The following is a 15,738-nucleotide window of genomic DNA, read 5'->3' on the forward strand; positions in this document are numbered from 1 at the left end:
CAAATTCTGAAATCTAATTAATTTTGGTGTTTTCCCAAGCCACCTCACCCCTCCCAAAATCAGACATTAATTCTCCCTCCACTTTCCCAAACCTTTCCATTATGACATCCACTTCCAATATCATTTAATGAGCCATCTCATTAACTATTATTCCCTTTACCAAAGCTCCAATTAATTTCTCAACTTTCCAAAGCCTCCTCATTAATCCAAACCATTAATCCTATCTCATTTCCCTAGTCCCACTTAAATATTATTAAGTGCAGTCATAACTTCTCCCATTACTCATACACCCTTTCCTATGTGCTGCTGCCATTAAGTGCTCGGCTGCTATCTTATGTTGTTGGTCTGTTCCATAACACCCTCCCAAATGTGCCCTTGCTGCTACCCATGGGTTTGTCCTGCATCTGGAGCTCCACCCACAATCCAAACCAATACGCATAACAGGAAATTGTAAGGGGCCAAAGGATGCATAAACATGAACACGACGTCATGGACACAAACATAAGACATATCAATTATTGAAAATATAGGATACAAATACGGTTTGGATACTACAAAATTTTATATATTAAAAATAATGAATATAAATTAAATAATCATAATATTAAAAATAATAAAGAAAATGATAAGTCATTGAAATCTAAAATAAACTTTGTAAAGGTGATACTCATAAAGAGTCATCTAGCTTATTATATTAAAAAAATAAGCATAAACTGTTAAGTATAACATCAAAATTCAACATTCAATATTCAACTATACATAAAAAAGAATAATAGGATTAGCATCTTCATCAAGTATTTATCTTTGCCTTTCAATCTCATTGTTATTAAATAACATTGCTTCAATTATAACTTATCAAGATAAAGATTAACAATCTTCAAAATTCTCATATCATTGAGGGACTCGAAGCCATCGGGGGATGTCAAACATAGACGTCGTCCTCGAGCCACCTTCGAGCGTCGTTAGACATCCACAAAACACCATTAAATATCATCGTCGAGCTGCCTTTGAGCTTCAAAGAAAAACCCTACTCGCAAGTCACAAAGGAAATGTTCGAGGGATCAGGGGATGCGGGCAAGTGTTCTGTCGATGCATAAGTAAGAAATTTTATTCTTAATAAATTGTATCGAAAAATAAATTTTTAATAATATAATTAGGACAAGCATCTCGGGCATGTGTCCATTTTTTGAAGATTATTTTAATTGGACAAATCTTTATCATGACAAACAAATGACAACACGTGTCTATGGCCGACATGTGTCGGTGCATCACTAAACGGTAACATGGGAAATGGTGTAACTATGTAGCAAGATTCCATATATAAACCTTGAGAAAGCACTCCCTGCTAGTTTACCATGTGGGAAATGGTTTCATTTCATTCTTTTTATGAGTAGGGTTGAAATCATTACACTTGGGAGAGCGTTAGAGTGCTTGTGGAGCCATTTGTGTGTGAAATTGAAATCATTACAATTGAGAGAGTTTTAAGAGGCTTTGTGGAGCTTTTTTTGAGTGTGAATGGAAAACCTTACATTTGAGAGAGCATTAAGAGCATTTGTGGATAAAACCAATGTTGATTTCCATCTACACCAAATAAAATAACGAAAGTAACAAATTTCATCATTTTAAAAAGCATGTTTTCTAACTTCAACCAACCATATGGGGTTTTGGAGCTCATTTGGTTACTTTTAGATAGAAACCGAGTTTTAGAAAATGATAATTTTGTTCACTCATTTTGTGTGTGAAAATAAAATCAATATATAGGAGGAATTTGTAAAAGTTTTAAAATCAATTTTTTTTTTTGGAAACTATGCAGAAATTTGAATGCCAATTTTCAAATTTTATTTCCTTCAGAAATTGAATGAGAGAATGACCGAGAATATGCAAAATATGTCAAGAAATAATTCAAAGCAATCATCAGATCATGTTGTGCATAAGTAAATTACTAGAACTAAGATAATAGAATCAATTTTACCCAAAAGATCAACAAAATTTCATGACCCTGCAGCATATCATCCCTGTAATAAGATCACATAAATTGAGATCATTCCTCTTCAGATCCATCAAAACAAAGCGTGATAATAGATTCAATCATTTAAATTTTGCAAACCTTTACCACTTTACTCGACCAAATGACACTAAAATAAAATATAAAAAAAAAACAGAGGAATTGAGCCAAAGCTCTGTATAAACATTCGTTGAATCCATAACCTCTGTTGTTAGAGCCAAAGCTCCCAACCACTTATACTTCAAGTTTGATTATCTAACTTCTTTCTCTCAGCAAAGCCAGCTGAACATAGTAGCATCTGATAAATACATTCAAATCTATCATCCTCATTTATCTGACTTAGATATAGCGCATGGCTTATTTTAAAAAAGTGCTTATTGATATGAAAAAATTTGACAAAATATGTAATAATTAGAATTTAGAAGTACAAAACCTACATTCGTCCGTCCAATGATTAGTTTACAATTGTAAACCGCACATGCTGTGTCCGACCAAGCAGATGCAAAAGAAGGCCAGTTTTTTATTAATATGATTATTTACCGTCCAGTCCAACCCATATCAAACGACGCCAGTGAGTTCAGATTGAAATAAGAGAAGAGAGAGAGGTGGGGTAGGAGATAGAGCGGCGCACCTGGACGGCTGAGGCGAGTAAGGAAGAAGCGCTCGCCGGACTCAAGGCCGTAAGCTGCAACCGCCGACGAGGATAATCCCATGACTTCAGCGTACACGACAAGGAGCCGGTCTCGCTTCGCATCGATTAAGATGCCCAACGATGCGTTTCCCGCGACATCAGCGTCGGCGATGAATGTGCGCTCCTGGAGGTCGGAGCCATCGGAGCCATCGGAGCCATCGGAGATGGCGGGGAGGCGGATCTCAGCGACTCCTCCGTCGAAGAAGGTGGATATGAGAAATCTGCGACGTGCATGGTCCCACTTGGCGCACTCCCTTAGCCAGCCGCCGCTCCTGTACCTGAGGGAGCCATTGGTAGCTGTAGCTGCCCGCTCCAGGGACGCGATTAGGGCGATTGGTATAGCAGTGGCGAGGAGTAGAAGTGCCCAAGTGCGGCGCCCACAGTACCCGCAGCAGTTACTCGCCATTGTAGGAGGAAGATCGGAGGTGCGTTAATTGCTGATGCGCAGAGAAGAAGCGAGTGAACCACGCAAGAAGTTTCAAAGAAAGAGAGAAATAGGCGAGTGTGGTGGTGGTTTCTCGTTGGAATTCAGCGATCTGTTGACCGAAGAAATTGTCCAATGGAGTCTGATTGGTGACCTAATTGCTGAAATTTTGCAGAATGGTTGGGATTAATGGGTAAACGAGAAGAGTCCAACCTGAATAATTTCTCTTGCGGCATGAGCTCCAACTTTATTTATAAGTTCAAGCCGGAGACATAATGATTATTATTTATATTAACAATTATAAAAAATGATTAAAAAAAAGAGAAATTAAAATATTAATAATAAAGAATCAGTTATTGATATATGTTCTATTTATAGGAGAGTGTAATACATTTATAATTTTTATAATGTTTTCTTAATTAATATGAATTTTTTTGCCAAAATTAACCTAATATACATTTGATTATTGTTTAACAAAACTATTTTTTTATGATGAAAGTGAGATGAATATAATATTTCTTTTTTTAATAAATAACTATCAACTCATGAAAGTGCAAGTGATTACTAGAAAAGGATCATATTTTTATGAGAATAAAATCAATCATTTGTCTATGCTTAAAAATTCTCATGAAGAATTTTATTTTAAACTTTATTCTTCATCATCAAAATTTATTACAATAATAATTATACTCTCCTTTAGAGTAATTAAAGCATCAATTTAAGTTTTATTTGTGACAGTTTTCTTACTGTTTTTTTTAAAAAAATTCTATTTACTAAAAAAAAAATTGACAAAAAATCTACTTTAAAAAGAAGTAAGAAAATCATCCCAAATAAAACTTTAATCTCAACTATTCCAATAATAACAGTGTATTATAATCATAACTAAGGACAAATTAAATAGTTAGCGAATTGGTCAATACATCAATTACTCGAACCACTGAAATCTGAACACCATTCAAATAATTATTTTATGATTATTGATTAGTTCGTTTTTATTTTTTTTATTTTATTTTAGCTGACTAAGGATCTTTTTTGTGTCGCTATATCATTTTCTTATTCGACTAGCAACAAGATAACATTTTATATAAGAAGGTACAAACCCAATTTCAAATAAGATTTTAGTAAAAAAAAAATTGACGAAAAATCTACTTTAAAAAGAAGTAAGAAAATCATCACAAATAAAACTTTATTCTCAACCATTCCAATAATAATAGCTTATTATAGCCATAACTAATGCCATTAAATATAGTTTGTCAATTGGTCAATACATCAATTACTCCAACCATTGAAATCTGAACACCATTCAAATAATTATCTTATTATTATTGATTTGTCTGCTTTTTTTTATTTTATTTTAGCTGACTTAAGGATCTTTTTTGTGTCACTATACCATTTTCTTATTCAACGAGCAATACGATATCATTTTATATAAGGTACAAACCTAATTTCAAATAAGATGACTTTCTGAGTATTGACAGCCTTTCGTTGTAAATTGTTATTTTGTTGGGGTTGTATTGGAAAGAGTGAACTAGAAAATTTGTAGTATCATACATGTATTAAAAAATATTTCCATTAATTACTTTTCCAATACACAAAAAAAAAAACTTATGTTTTAACTTTCAAAATATAATAAATATGCTTTGCATATATAATTATAAAAAAAAACAGGTTTCTTTATTGAATATATGGCCCTCTCACCGCTCCCTATAATATTAACGGTAACCAATAGGTTTGAATATGAAGCACAAAAAAATAGGCACGGTCAATTCTAATCATGATGGATTTAATTTCCATTTAGGATTTATTTGAGACATTTTTCTTACTGCTTTATAAAACAACTTTTTAATATGAATATTACAATTTTTATACTAATTAATTGCTTTTAAAAATAATAAAAAAATCATCTCAAATAAAGCCTTAATCTATTTTATATAAAGACAATCCATAATTAATCTATCAACCTTTGTATTGCACTTATTTTATCATAAATTCAATCAATTTTTATATTACACTACTAAAAAACAAAGAAAAAAAAATTCAGTCATAATATTTTGATATAAATTATATCAGATTGAGTTTGAAAGTCATTGAATTTATTTTAAAATTGGGATAATTCAAAATTTTCATATACAACATTAACCTCAGAAGTAAATTCAATAATTTTTTAACTCATCGGGACATCATGATAGAAGGTTTTATCTAAACAAATCCAATGGAATAGAAAATTCATCCTAATCAAATTTGGTGAAGATTATGCTGACCGAAATTTCCTCCAAGCAAGGTAAGTATAAAGAAACGAATTTAACTTCTGCAATCAAGCAAGAAAAAAAGTCTCGTCAAGTCAGCAAGTCAAAGAGGAAAGAAAATAATAAGTGAAACGATGACTGGTAAGAACAGCTAGAGCTCATATCTGAAACACACCTGTTATGGAGATATACTGAATAGAAAACCAACTGGTAATTCTAAGTTGCACTTATGATTTCTGCCTTTCATGCGGAGGATCACTTATATGACGTTATGCGTTGGAACACTGAGATAAAACTTTGTGTTCTTGAAATCATCCAGAAGTGGATTATACCCATCCTTAGTCCTAGTCTTTGACGGCAACCCAAATTGTTCGATGAAAGCAGCAGTATCAAGCTTAAATGAGCCAAAGAAGTTTAAATTTAGAGATAGAAGACGCTGCAAATATGAAGCATGAGATTATGAGAGATGCAAAAAACTTGATGAAGAATAAATAATGCAATTTCATCTATAACCGAAGGTTGAAGAGAAATTGTTGGGGTATTAGGTCAGACCTAGGCTTCGTTTGGGGCGGCTTTTTTACTGCTTATTAAAGCGATTTTTTAATACAAAAATCAAAAAAACTGCTTAAAGAAGCAGTAAAAAAACTGTCCCAAATGAAGCCCTAGTTCACCAAATTACCAAAAGTAAAACACCAAAAATTTTATACAAATTTGTCAATTAATGACACTCTCTCTCTCTCAACTCTCAAATTTTGGAGATTATAATATTCAATTTTTTGGAAGGAAATCGCTTTCAGTTAAATTTTCTTGCAAATCAGACCATGTTACATAACTTCGCAATGTCGAGTAAGCAGAGTTAACGAAATATGTTCAACGTTCCTTCAACAGTAATAGAGTTGAAGCAAAACTTACTATGATACTTCTTCTCAGCTTTATAGGTTTAGATGAACCGGAGTTGCTTGGCTCGCTAGTGAATCCAGAGGAGTGGTGATCAATTCTCTCCAAAAGAAAAAAATCGGTTGGGAAGAATATATCAGAATCGCCCTGCAAGCCATTTAAGACAATTTTGAGCATTAATATGATGGCAGGAAAATTAATGACTTCAGTTGGACGGGGCAGAATCTGATACAATTTGGAATGTAAATACAGCAAAAACCTGAGTTCAAAGCCTGCCAACCATTACTTGAAATCTATAAAAAATTGAAATGGAAACAGAGTACCAGTATGAAACAAAATGGCAAAATGGAATCTCTAAAGTAACGATTGAACCACACATAATAAGGTCAGGTTGTAGCCTCTGTATAGTATACAAAGCTGAATGTCTGCATGCCATGGATCCATAAATAAACATGTAAAAAAAAATTTCTTGCAAGCAGCACATAGAAAAGCATAATGAAAATTTAAGAGCAATCCCTCCTTAGAGATTAAAGTTTAGTATAGATATCAATTATAGAGCAAATCAAAACTAATAGTTGAGAACAGCACATATTTACTTAAGCTCTCCAATGTCTATACTAGAAAAACTGAAAGAACCTCGTATTTAGTTGGAAACATAAGAACCTTGTATGTAGGTAGCTCTTTAAGAGGAGATAATAAATATGTATGCATAACTTAACAAACCGAATTGAAACAAGTTACAAGCTCTTGCTTTTGAAAGGATGCAAGTTATGCATCTGTTTAAGGAGAAAATAAGTTTCGTTTCGCTTCTTGACTTGAAACGAGGGTATCATATTTGCGTGCAAATTTTCAAGAAATGACGGTCTCTTAAAAAAAAATGTATATGCAAATAACATTTAATATTATAAGAATTTTTTAATAAAAGGACGATGGCCGCTTTAACCTTTTATATCAAGCATTGTTTAAAATTGCGCAATATGATGCTCGCTTTGAGGCCCGACTCAACGCAATTCTAGTGAAAAATGCCTCGAGGCTTGCGCCTCGTCCTTTTTTTATGAGGCTTAAGCCACGTACTTTTTTTATGAGGCTTACGCCTCGTATTTTTTTTATGAGGCTTACGCAATATGATGCGCTCCTCGCCTCACTCTACTTATGTTTTTTTTTAATTAGAACTTACCTAAATCCTATACAAAAGCCTAAAAAAAATCATGTCTTCTTGCACCCCCAAGCCGCAACAACTTTCTCACCCTCTAGCCCTCCACCTTTACCGTTGTAGCTGCCACAAAGGGATCACTTGAAAGCGGCATGCCACCACCATCTCCCCTAAAAATTTTGGAGTATATGATAGCACAAATGATTTTTGAGTTGTTGCTAATTATTTCATCTTTCTTTAGGAATTAAACGTTGATGAGTAGAGAACTAAGAAAGAAAAAATTTATAGCTGAACTTGATATTATATAATAATTTTATGCAATTCATATATTTTATGTTGTTTTACTCTAGTAATATTTGGATTTTAATTCTATTCACATAATTTATCACTTACCACTTGACATCTTCTGCAATTTTTTATTTCTTATGTATGTAAATTTGTTATTTCATAGTTCAATAGAAATTAATATGTCACCCTTTAACATATTATTCAAATTTTATATAAAAAAAACACCTTTTTTTTCATTTTACGCAATTTCTTAATTTTGAGACGAGGAAGAAGGAAAGAAAAACGCCTCAATACTCAATTGCACAATTTTAAATCTTGATATTAAGTTTAATGCAATCCACAGGCTGAAAATATTTACTACGATGGAAATGTGGCTGAGAAAAGTTCTTTTCAGTTAAGTTCACTTCAAGGCTTCAACCATGTTTTAGTCAGCAAGCTAATTTGCTATCTTTTTTTTGAGGAAAGATAATTTGCTATCTAGAATAACACATATACAACGCATGCAATGCCTTGTTAAGATGGAACAATCAGTCACTTATCGCATCCGTTTCATTAAAATGGCTTTCATAGGCTCAAATAATTTGAAACTGATCCAAATTCAAGATGAAATGGTGCAAAAAAAAATTGGCCACTTATGCCAAAATTTTTCAAATTAGTTAATAGCTGGCTAAGATGTAAACCATTTCCTGTTATCCCAATTGTATCTTGGACAACAATCACAATTCAAGCACATTTGTCCAGTCGGTAGAGTCACCTTCAAACATGAAAAGCAAGGAAACAGTAACTTGAACATCGCTGATGAACTTTTGCCCAGCTGATCTGATTTAAGAGTATAATAACTAAGATTAACTTCAGCTACCATATAAATATCTTCCCAGATAAATTTACCGATCAGAATCATTTTATTAAGATGTGTATAACAAATTAAGCATAGTTTAAGAAAAACAATCTTTACACTTTGCATTCAGTGATTACCAGATAACATATAAGGAGATCCTATTAACAAAAAAGACTTGCATAACTGTTCCAGTTGTTAGGAAGAATGTTATTTACAGGTTTTTCGCAACAAATCACAAATATAGGTTCAGTTCCTACGAACAAGATATATGGGGAAGAAAGAACCTACCTTAGCATCGAGGTAGCTTATATGATCAACAGTGATCCCGTCTTTCTGGAAAAAAAAATTTAGGAGCTTCAAATTAGTTTTCTATTAAAATTCAAATCAAGAAAGCTGCTCAACTCTAATGCAAAGTGAAAGAGAAAAAAAAAACAAAGGGAAGGTCCCTGCATAGAAAAATTTTGCTGGCATAGTTTCACAATAATTACAAGTTAATTACCACAACAGTTAATTAAGATGGAAGAAGAAGTTATGTAAGATTATTTTTCTGAACAAGTCAAAATATTATTTTGTTTTTTATGAAAGTTGGCTAAATACTTCCCATATAATTAAAAAGTTATTACAAAATAGTTGCACAGAAATAGAAATGCCAGAAAATAAACAGATTTAAAGAGCTACAACAAAGGAAAAAAATGAGAAAATCTCAACATGAATAGAAGGAAAATGTTTCTCTTCCCAACTTCTTCCCTTTAGCGTTGTTGATCCAACAATAAGCAAAACGAATTACATACAAAAGAAGCTTGACCTCAACGTTCCTTTCATTCAATGCTAAAAATGAAACAAATGAAGAAGGCATCCCATAATTCTCTAAAATCGTTCTTGATTTAAACATTTCTCTAAGTAGAAATAGTTGAATCTAACTTACCTATAGGGGAAGAAATGCATTCTTCAGACTCTCAACTTGCGAGTTATGCCTTCTTTGTCTCGGCTTCTAATCTCCTTCTTCTATCCGCAAGTCCGATGTCACTTGTATCTTTCTTCTCAATGTTTGGCAAGCAGCTTTAGGAGTTTATGTTAATGTTTGTGTCGTTGTAAGTGTCAAAGTTTATAAGCGTTGTTTTGTAAGAGTCTTTTATATTATAAAAGCAATGATGTGTCTTAGTTTAATTGTTGTATTATTTTGGAAGGTGTCCTAGTTTGTTTGTAATTTTCGTGTTATTTTCTATTTCCCAGAAAGAGTTTCTTTTGCTTGCAAAAAATTAGAGTCTTTCTAATTTTTTGCTTGCATCATAACTTTAGTAGTAATAGATCTAATGGGGGGATTGTGACTTTTGGCGATCAACTCATTAATAAGAATACACATTTTAGATATTTTGGATCTATTGTTCATAGTGATGGTGAAATACATAGGGATATTATTAGTAGAATTCAAGTTGGATGGTTGAAGTGCAGGAATGCATCGAGCTTGTTGTGTGATAGAAAAGTCCCCTTCAAACTTAAGGGAAATTTCTATAAGATGATGGTGAGACCTGCAATGCTTTATGGTGCAGAATGTTGTCCATTAAAAGAGAAGCATAATATTAAGTTAAGTATTGCATAGATGAGGATGCTCGGGTGGATGAGTAGAGAGAGGATACAAAATTAGCATATATGTAAAAATGGAGTAGCTACACTGCAAGGCAAGATTAAAGAGAGTCGCCTTAGATGGTTTGGTCACATAAAACGACGGCCTTCTGATGACCCGATTAGGAAAGTAGATGTATTATATTTGGCTTATATTAAGAAAAGTTGAGGTATGCCTAAAAAGACTTGGTTAGAAAATATTAGAAATGACCTTTATTTATTAGATTTAAATGAGAATTTGACTATATACAGGACACAATGAAATGTTTCAATTAAAACTCATATTGTTGTTTGATCACTGATTTGGGCGAGGATTACTTGTGAATACAAATATTTCCTATCAAATTGGTATCAGAGCATCGATTTGGGTAGATTTGATTTCCATGGCTACTCCAATGGAAAGAATGAAAGAGCAATTCCCTTCCTTTCACCTTGAGGACAAGGTGAGTCTTTGGGAAGGGAGTATTGTTATACCGTCGGCCCAGGAGGGGTCGGCTGGACCGGTCCAGCATGGACCGATCATCTTCTACTCCAGGCGGGCCAAGGGGGGCGGAAACCAAATCAGGAAAGAGGGGGTGGGTGGGGGGCGGCAGCCCTTGTGGGCCCAAGCATTTAATGTAATGAGCTTTAGGAGGAAAATTTTGAATCAAGGGGCTGTTTAGGGATTTTTAATTAATCCTTTTTGCTTTAATTAGGAGTTAGGGTGGGAGTTAGGTTTTCATCTTGAATTTGAATGAGATTTGAGATATAGGATTTGCTTATGTTGGGCTCTTGGCATTGCCGGAGATAGGAGAGTTATTCCTTCCTCTCGAATTGAAGGAAATTGTATCTTTGTTTGTTTTCTTGCATCTACTAGTGGAATACAAGAGATTTGCTTCGTTTTCTCTCAGAATTCTAGTAAATTTCTCATGTTTTCCTCTGTTTTGTGGTTGTTTCCTGCTGTGGACAGCACTAATATTGCTGTTTGATCACTGATTTGGACTAGGATTACTTGTGAATACAAGTATTTCCTATCAGTGTCCCTCTTAGTAATTGGACATAATTTCCAACTAATGATAATCGTTAAATGGTAAACACTTAGCTTATAGTAGCATCGATTTGATTAAAAATTGAAAATTTTTACCACCTTAAATTAAAGTAGATGGTGGTGGGGGGAGGGTAATGATGACCCTAATTAGACCCAATATGATTGAAAGATTGTCATCAACAACTATGAGTTGTTTCGTCTAAAGGAACCTTGTAGATCTGAAGTGAATGTTTGTTTAAAAAAGATAATTTAAAATAAATCTTAAATGATAGAGCTATGTACCCCTAGCAAGTGCATGCTATGATTCACAACTCAAGAGACAGAGCATTGAGAAACATTTGTTTTTTGTTCATGACTACAATTTAATAATGTAATTTTATAGTGAAACCACTCAGTTAGAGGGCCCACATCATAACCGTTATTTAATGGTGTCATTTGACAACAAAATCATCCAATAAAACGACACTTGCTACATCATTATTAGTGTGAGATTATTTGGAGCAAACCAACACAATGTAGGGCTCACAAGACACAAAAATCCCACTTCCAAGTGAGAGGTCAATGAGAATAATAAAAAGCCAGCAATCCAAGAAATGTCCATATAGAACTTAGCAAACACCACACAAGACCAAGGCACCGGAGCCAGAAAGAACAAACACAAACAAAGATCAAAGAAAAATAGTAAAGTTCAAATGGTGAAATTGCAAGGACAGAGGTTGAAAGGATTTTCAAAAGAAAATTGCCAAAGCAATGCATGAAGAAGACAGAGCAAGCAACCCAGGTAGATTATTCTTACCTAAACAGTTGAGAGAAGGTTAGTGATGATATTGGTGATTACATTTAGCTCCAAAAATAATCATTGGAATAAAGTGCATACTAAATTTATTGTTCAAATCAAACTTAAATCATTTAACAATCTAGGTAAGCTATAAAGAAGTATACAAGGAGCCACGTTACTGTCTTAAACTTTAGTTATAAATATACTCCAAATATATTTAGAGGTAACCATCCAACTAGAAGTCTGTAACAAACTGAAAATGTTCTCATTGCCTGGATAAAGCATAGACTGAAAAATAATGAGAAACATCACTGGATAAGATATTAAATCATACAGAAGAGAGAAGAATGATGGAGTAATGGAGGTCTAATTTACCTTGGTAGAAACAAGCGGAGCCCGATCACCCATAATTCTAACATCTGGCAGGTAGCTAAAATCAGAAGATACAAGAGACATCTTTGGCAAAGCCCAATGTAGAACTTGAAGGAGTTGCTGCACGTTCAAAAACAAACTCAGAAAAAGAAAACATTTTGAAGGGTACTATTATTGACAGTAAATATACTGACCAGGCAGCCAGTTGGTAACCAAGCTTTACGTGGCTTTGGAAAAGCCTTTGACCAAATTTTCCTTGTTGCAGAAAGAAATCTGGTTGGTTGTGTGCTTCCATCCTTATCCAAGCCAATAATCTTGATACACTGAGCAATTAGTGTATCTTGTAATGGCTTATAGATCTCGGAGACTTTTAAGCTGTTTTAGAATGGCACAAATAAGTGAAACATCAAGAGATTGATTCTTTTTTTTATATTTAAATAAAAGGATCAAATACTTTTATTGTTTATATTTCAATTATAGCTATCTCAGTATGTAATTTCAAGAGTATTTGATTATCAATGTGCTTTTCTTGGGACTAAAGGTTCTCATTCACACCTACGCTCAGGCATTTCAATCAAGGTTTAAAATTGCGTATTCGGGTATTGAGGCGTTTTTCGTTCGTGAGGCGAGGCGTAAGCCTCAAGGCGATTTGAGGCGTAAGCCTCAAAATCAAAAAATTGCGTAAACATAAAATAATAAATTTTGTATATACTAATGAGTAAATAATATATAAAACATAAAAATGCACAAGATAAATAGCAATGACATTAACATATCACATAAGAAGTTAAGAACTCACTAGTCATCAGCATTATCATCACTCATCAGTCATCACTAAGAGGGTCTTCATTTGAATCATCATTATGATGAGCTGCTCTCTCCTCTTCCCCCTCTCCTATAGAGTCCAATATCTCTCAATCAGCTTCTTCTTCCTCATTATTAGTTATCTTCTTCTTCCCTAAATAGTAAATATTTTTTACAATATTCATAATGAATATATAGTGTAATACATTAATAAAAGTTTAAGAAAAGAAAACTATATTATGTATATACCTTTTTTGATTTGTTCTTGAGTTGTGGTAAATGTGGATGCTTTAGACCATCAAGAAATCAATATTTAAATCTTCATCTTGTAATTCGACGGCATCACTTCAACTTCATCATCTACAAACCACTCATCATCAGATGCCACATCATCGCAAAGCAAGGATCTTCATCATCCATTAATTCCTTTTTTCTTCAAATTTCTATCTCTGAGTCTCATATTGTACATAATGTACACCAGTGAGTTCATCCTTCAATGTCGACAAGCGATTTCTCCTCTTTGTATGCACTTGGTTGTAGGTACTCCAATTCCTTTCACAGCCAGATGAAGAAGCATGTCAAGCCCAAAACTTCACAGCAAAACACTGTAATTCTGGAGCCCATCACCAAATTGAACCACCACTCAACGTGAAGATTGTTTGGCAATTGGTATGCTTTTGCTTTTTGTAATCCAAAAAAACCTTCTTTGTTCCTAAAAGGTACCAATTGCAAGTCAGCATTTGATCTTTCAGTTGCATCACTTATTAGAACGATCCATGCAATGATATAATCCCAACTTTATTTCATGGTTTGTAGACTGTTCTCTGCATATTGATACTGAGGTTAGGTAGTAAGCCAGCGCGGCATGCAAGTGTCGGTGAAGCTGTTATTCCCACCTATCATCAATAATATTCCAAATTTCCCTAAAGCTTCCCTCACTGCCTCCTAAGTTGGAGGCAATCATCTCTTTGGCTTCATCCATAGCATTGTAGAATGAAAACCCATTGCAGCTTCTTCTCAGCATTCCACCATCTTAAAACATGAACTAAAGGTCTAGTGGTTGTAATGGCATATAAGACACTTTGCCAAAATCTGTCATTTAAAACAATCTTTTCTAATATCTTTCCTCAGCCTTCTTCGCCCAAGCACAACTCAAACCACTGTGTAGATGTGAACATAGCCTCTAAAGGTGTCTGGCATCCAGCATGGCTCTTAAGGTCAAGTATGCGGGGTGGCAAATCTTGTGCGACTGGCCTTAGAATTTCTTTCTTTCGAAAACTTTCTCATAAGAGCTAGAACCCAAGAGTGGTTGTAAATAAACTTGATTATTTTTTTGGCTTTAGTGAGTGCATTTTTATGTGAGGTAGATCCCAAGCTTTCTCAAGAATCAGATCTATGCAATGTGCAGCACATGGAGTCCAATACAAATATTTCCTCTTCTCCATAAGTTTATTACCTGCAGCTTATAAGAACTTGCATTATTGTCACAATTTGTACAACCAAATGTTCACCAACCTCATCAACAATGTATCTAATAATCTAAATATGAACTTAGCATCTTTGACCTGGTCCGATGCTTCAATTACCTTAAAACAAGTCAGTACCATAATATTATTAATGAGGATGTTTGATCAGACTTCTATGTTGATATCAGACACATCCCATCTGACATAATTGTTACTCCTGTTTGGCTCAAGTCTTCTTAATTTCTTCGATGCTTTTATCAGTGCTTTCCAATCTCCTTCAAAATCCATGTTCTTAAATCATACATGGTTGGAGGTTTGAACCCTCTCCCAAATGCTCCAATCGAATCATGTTGTAATAACAGGTGATGTTGCAACATTAAATGGAATTGCATTTTCGTAGAAGAATCTGCCTATATCCTTACACACTCTTCTCCCGCCTCTCTTGCATTTTCTGGGCCAATCTTCTGTGTAGTAGAAGGTCTATCCTCTGATGTGTCAACCATATAATGATTCATAGGCCCTCTAGCACCCCTAAATGAAATGGGCTTCATATAAGAAGATGAATCCTAACGCTGCGCTCACTCCCGTAGTAAGATCCAGCATCAACTCTATCCTCAAATTGCTTCTGTGCAAGATGTTTTGATGTGGTTAGACTATTCATGTATGACTTTATCTCATCCCTTACAGCATCAGGAACTTTGGAGCATGGAGCCAACATTCTTGTGAGAGCCTGAAAGGTGTTCCTTCATCCTAGTCACACCACCTTTCACAACTTTATCACAGTAATTGCATTTCAGATAGACATATGTTTTATCACTTCCTCCTACATCCACCTGAGTGTTATATTTCCATGCTGGATCTTTTCTATGACCTGATGCAGCCTTATCCTTATTTTACCATCTGATTGAGAGAAATAGGAAAGCAAACGAGTTCTTACTATCTTTTATATGACATGATGCAGGTCAGAGGACACAGCAGCCTCGGACAGAAGCGTACGCTGTCGGACGGAGAAGACAGCAACCCAACTCGCAGTCTTACAGTAGAAGAAACCTCCAAGCAAATAAGTTTAGGTTTAATATGCGTACTGGATGTGTTCAGTATTATATAATGTCGAGCCGTCGATAAA

At 34.3% G+C, this 15,738-nt stretch overlaps 2 protein-coding genes across 3 annotated transcripts in view; both read right to left on the minus strand.

Annotated features, from left to right (window-relative positions):
* Window positions 1-2,388: 2,388 nt before the first annotated feature.
* Window positions 2,389-3,338, minus strand: LOC110113988. The gene has a single exon (XM_020846727.2). The coding sequence runs from the start codon at window positions 3,100-3,102 to the stop codon at window positions 2,542-2,544; it is 561 nt and encodes a 186-aa protein (XP_020702386.1). The 5' UTR covers window positions 3,103-3,338; the 3' UTR covers window positions 2,389-2,541.
* Window positions 3,339-5,197: 1,859 nt separating this feature from the next.
* Window positions 5,198-15,738, minus strand: part of LOC110113977 — a 52,432-nt gene continuing 41,891 nt past the window's right edge. The window contains exons 10-15 of one of the 2 annotated variants that reach the window (XM_020846710.2): window positions 12,537-12,717; window positions 12,346-12,462; window positions 8,831-8,875; window positions 6,279-6,410; window positions 5,542-5,760; window positions 5,198-5,428 (exon numbers count right to left, since the gene is read on the minus strand). In XM_020846710.2, coding sequence (XP_020702369.1) covers window positions 5,626-5,760; window positions 6,279-6,410; window positions 8,831-8,875; window positions 12,346-12,462; window positions 12,537-12,717 — 610 coding nt within the window. In that variant the 3' untranslated portion in view covers window positions 5,198-5,428; window positions 5,542-5,625. Of the gene's footprint in view, window positions 5,429-5,541; window positions 5,803-6,278; window positions 6,411-8,830; window positions 8,876-12,345; window positions 12,463-12,536; window positions 12,718-15,738 lie in introns of both variants that reach the window. The other variant, XM_028692104.1, reaches the window with a different exon arrangement.

The sequence above is a fragment of the Dendrobium catenatum genome, unplaced genomic scaffold (genome assembly GCF_001605985.2).
Source record: "Dendrobium catenatum unplaced genomic scaffold, ASM160598v2 original_scaffold_117933, whole genome shotgun sequence".
NCBI classification, from domain to species: domain Eukaryota; kingdom Viridiplantae; phylum Streptophyta; class Magnoliopsida; order Asparagales; family Orchidaceae; genus Dendrobium; species Dendrobium catenatum.

Excerpts from the sequence above, each read along its gene's own strand:
- LOC110113988 (XM_020846727.2), bottom strand. The coding sequence starts at position 3,102 with ATGGCGAGTAACTGCTGCGGGTACTGTGGGCGCCGCACTTGGGCACTT.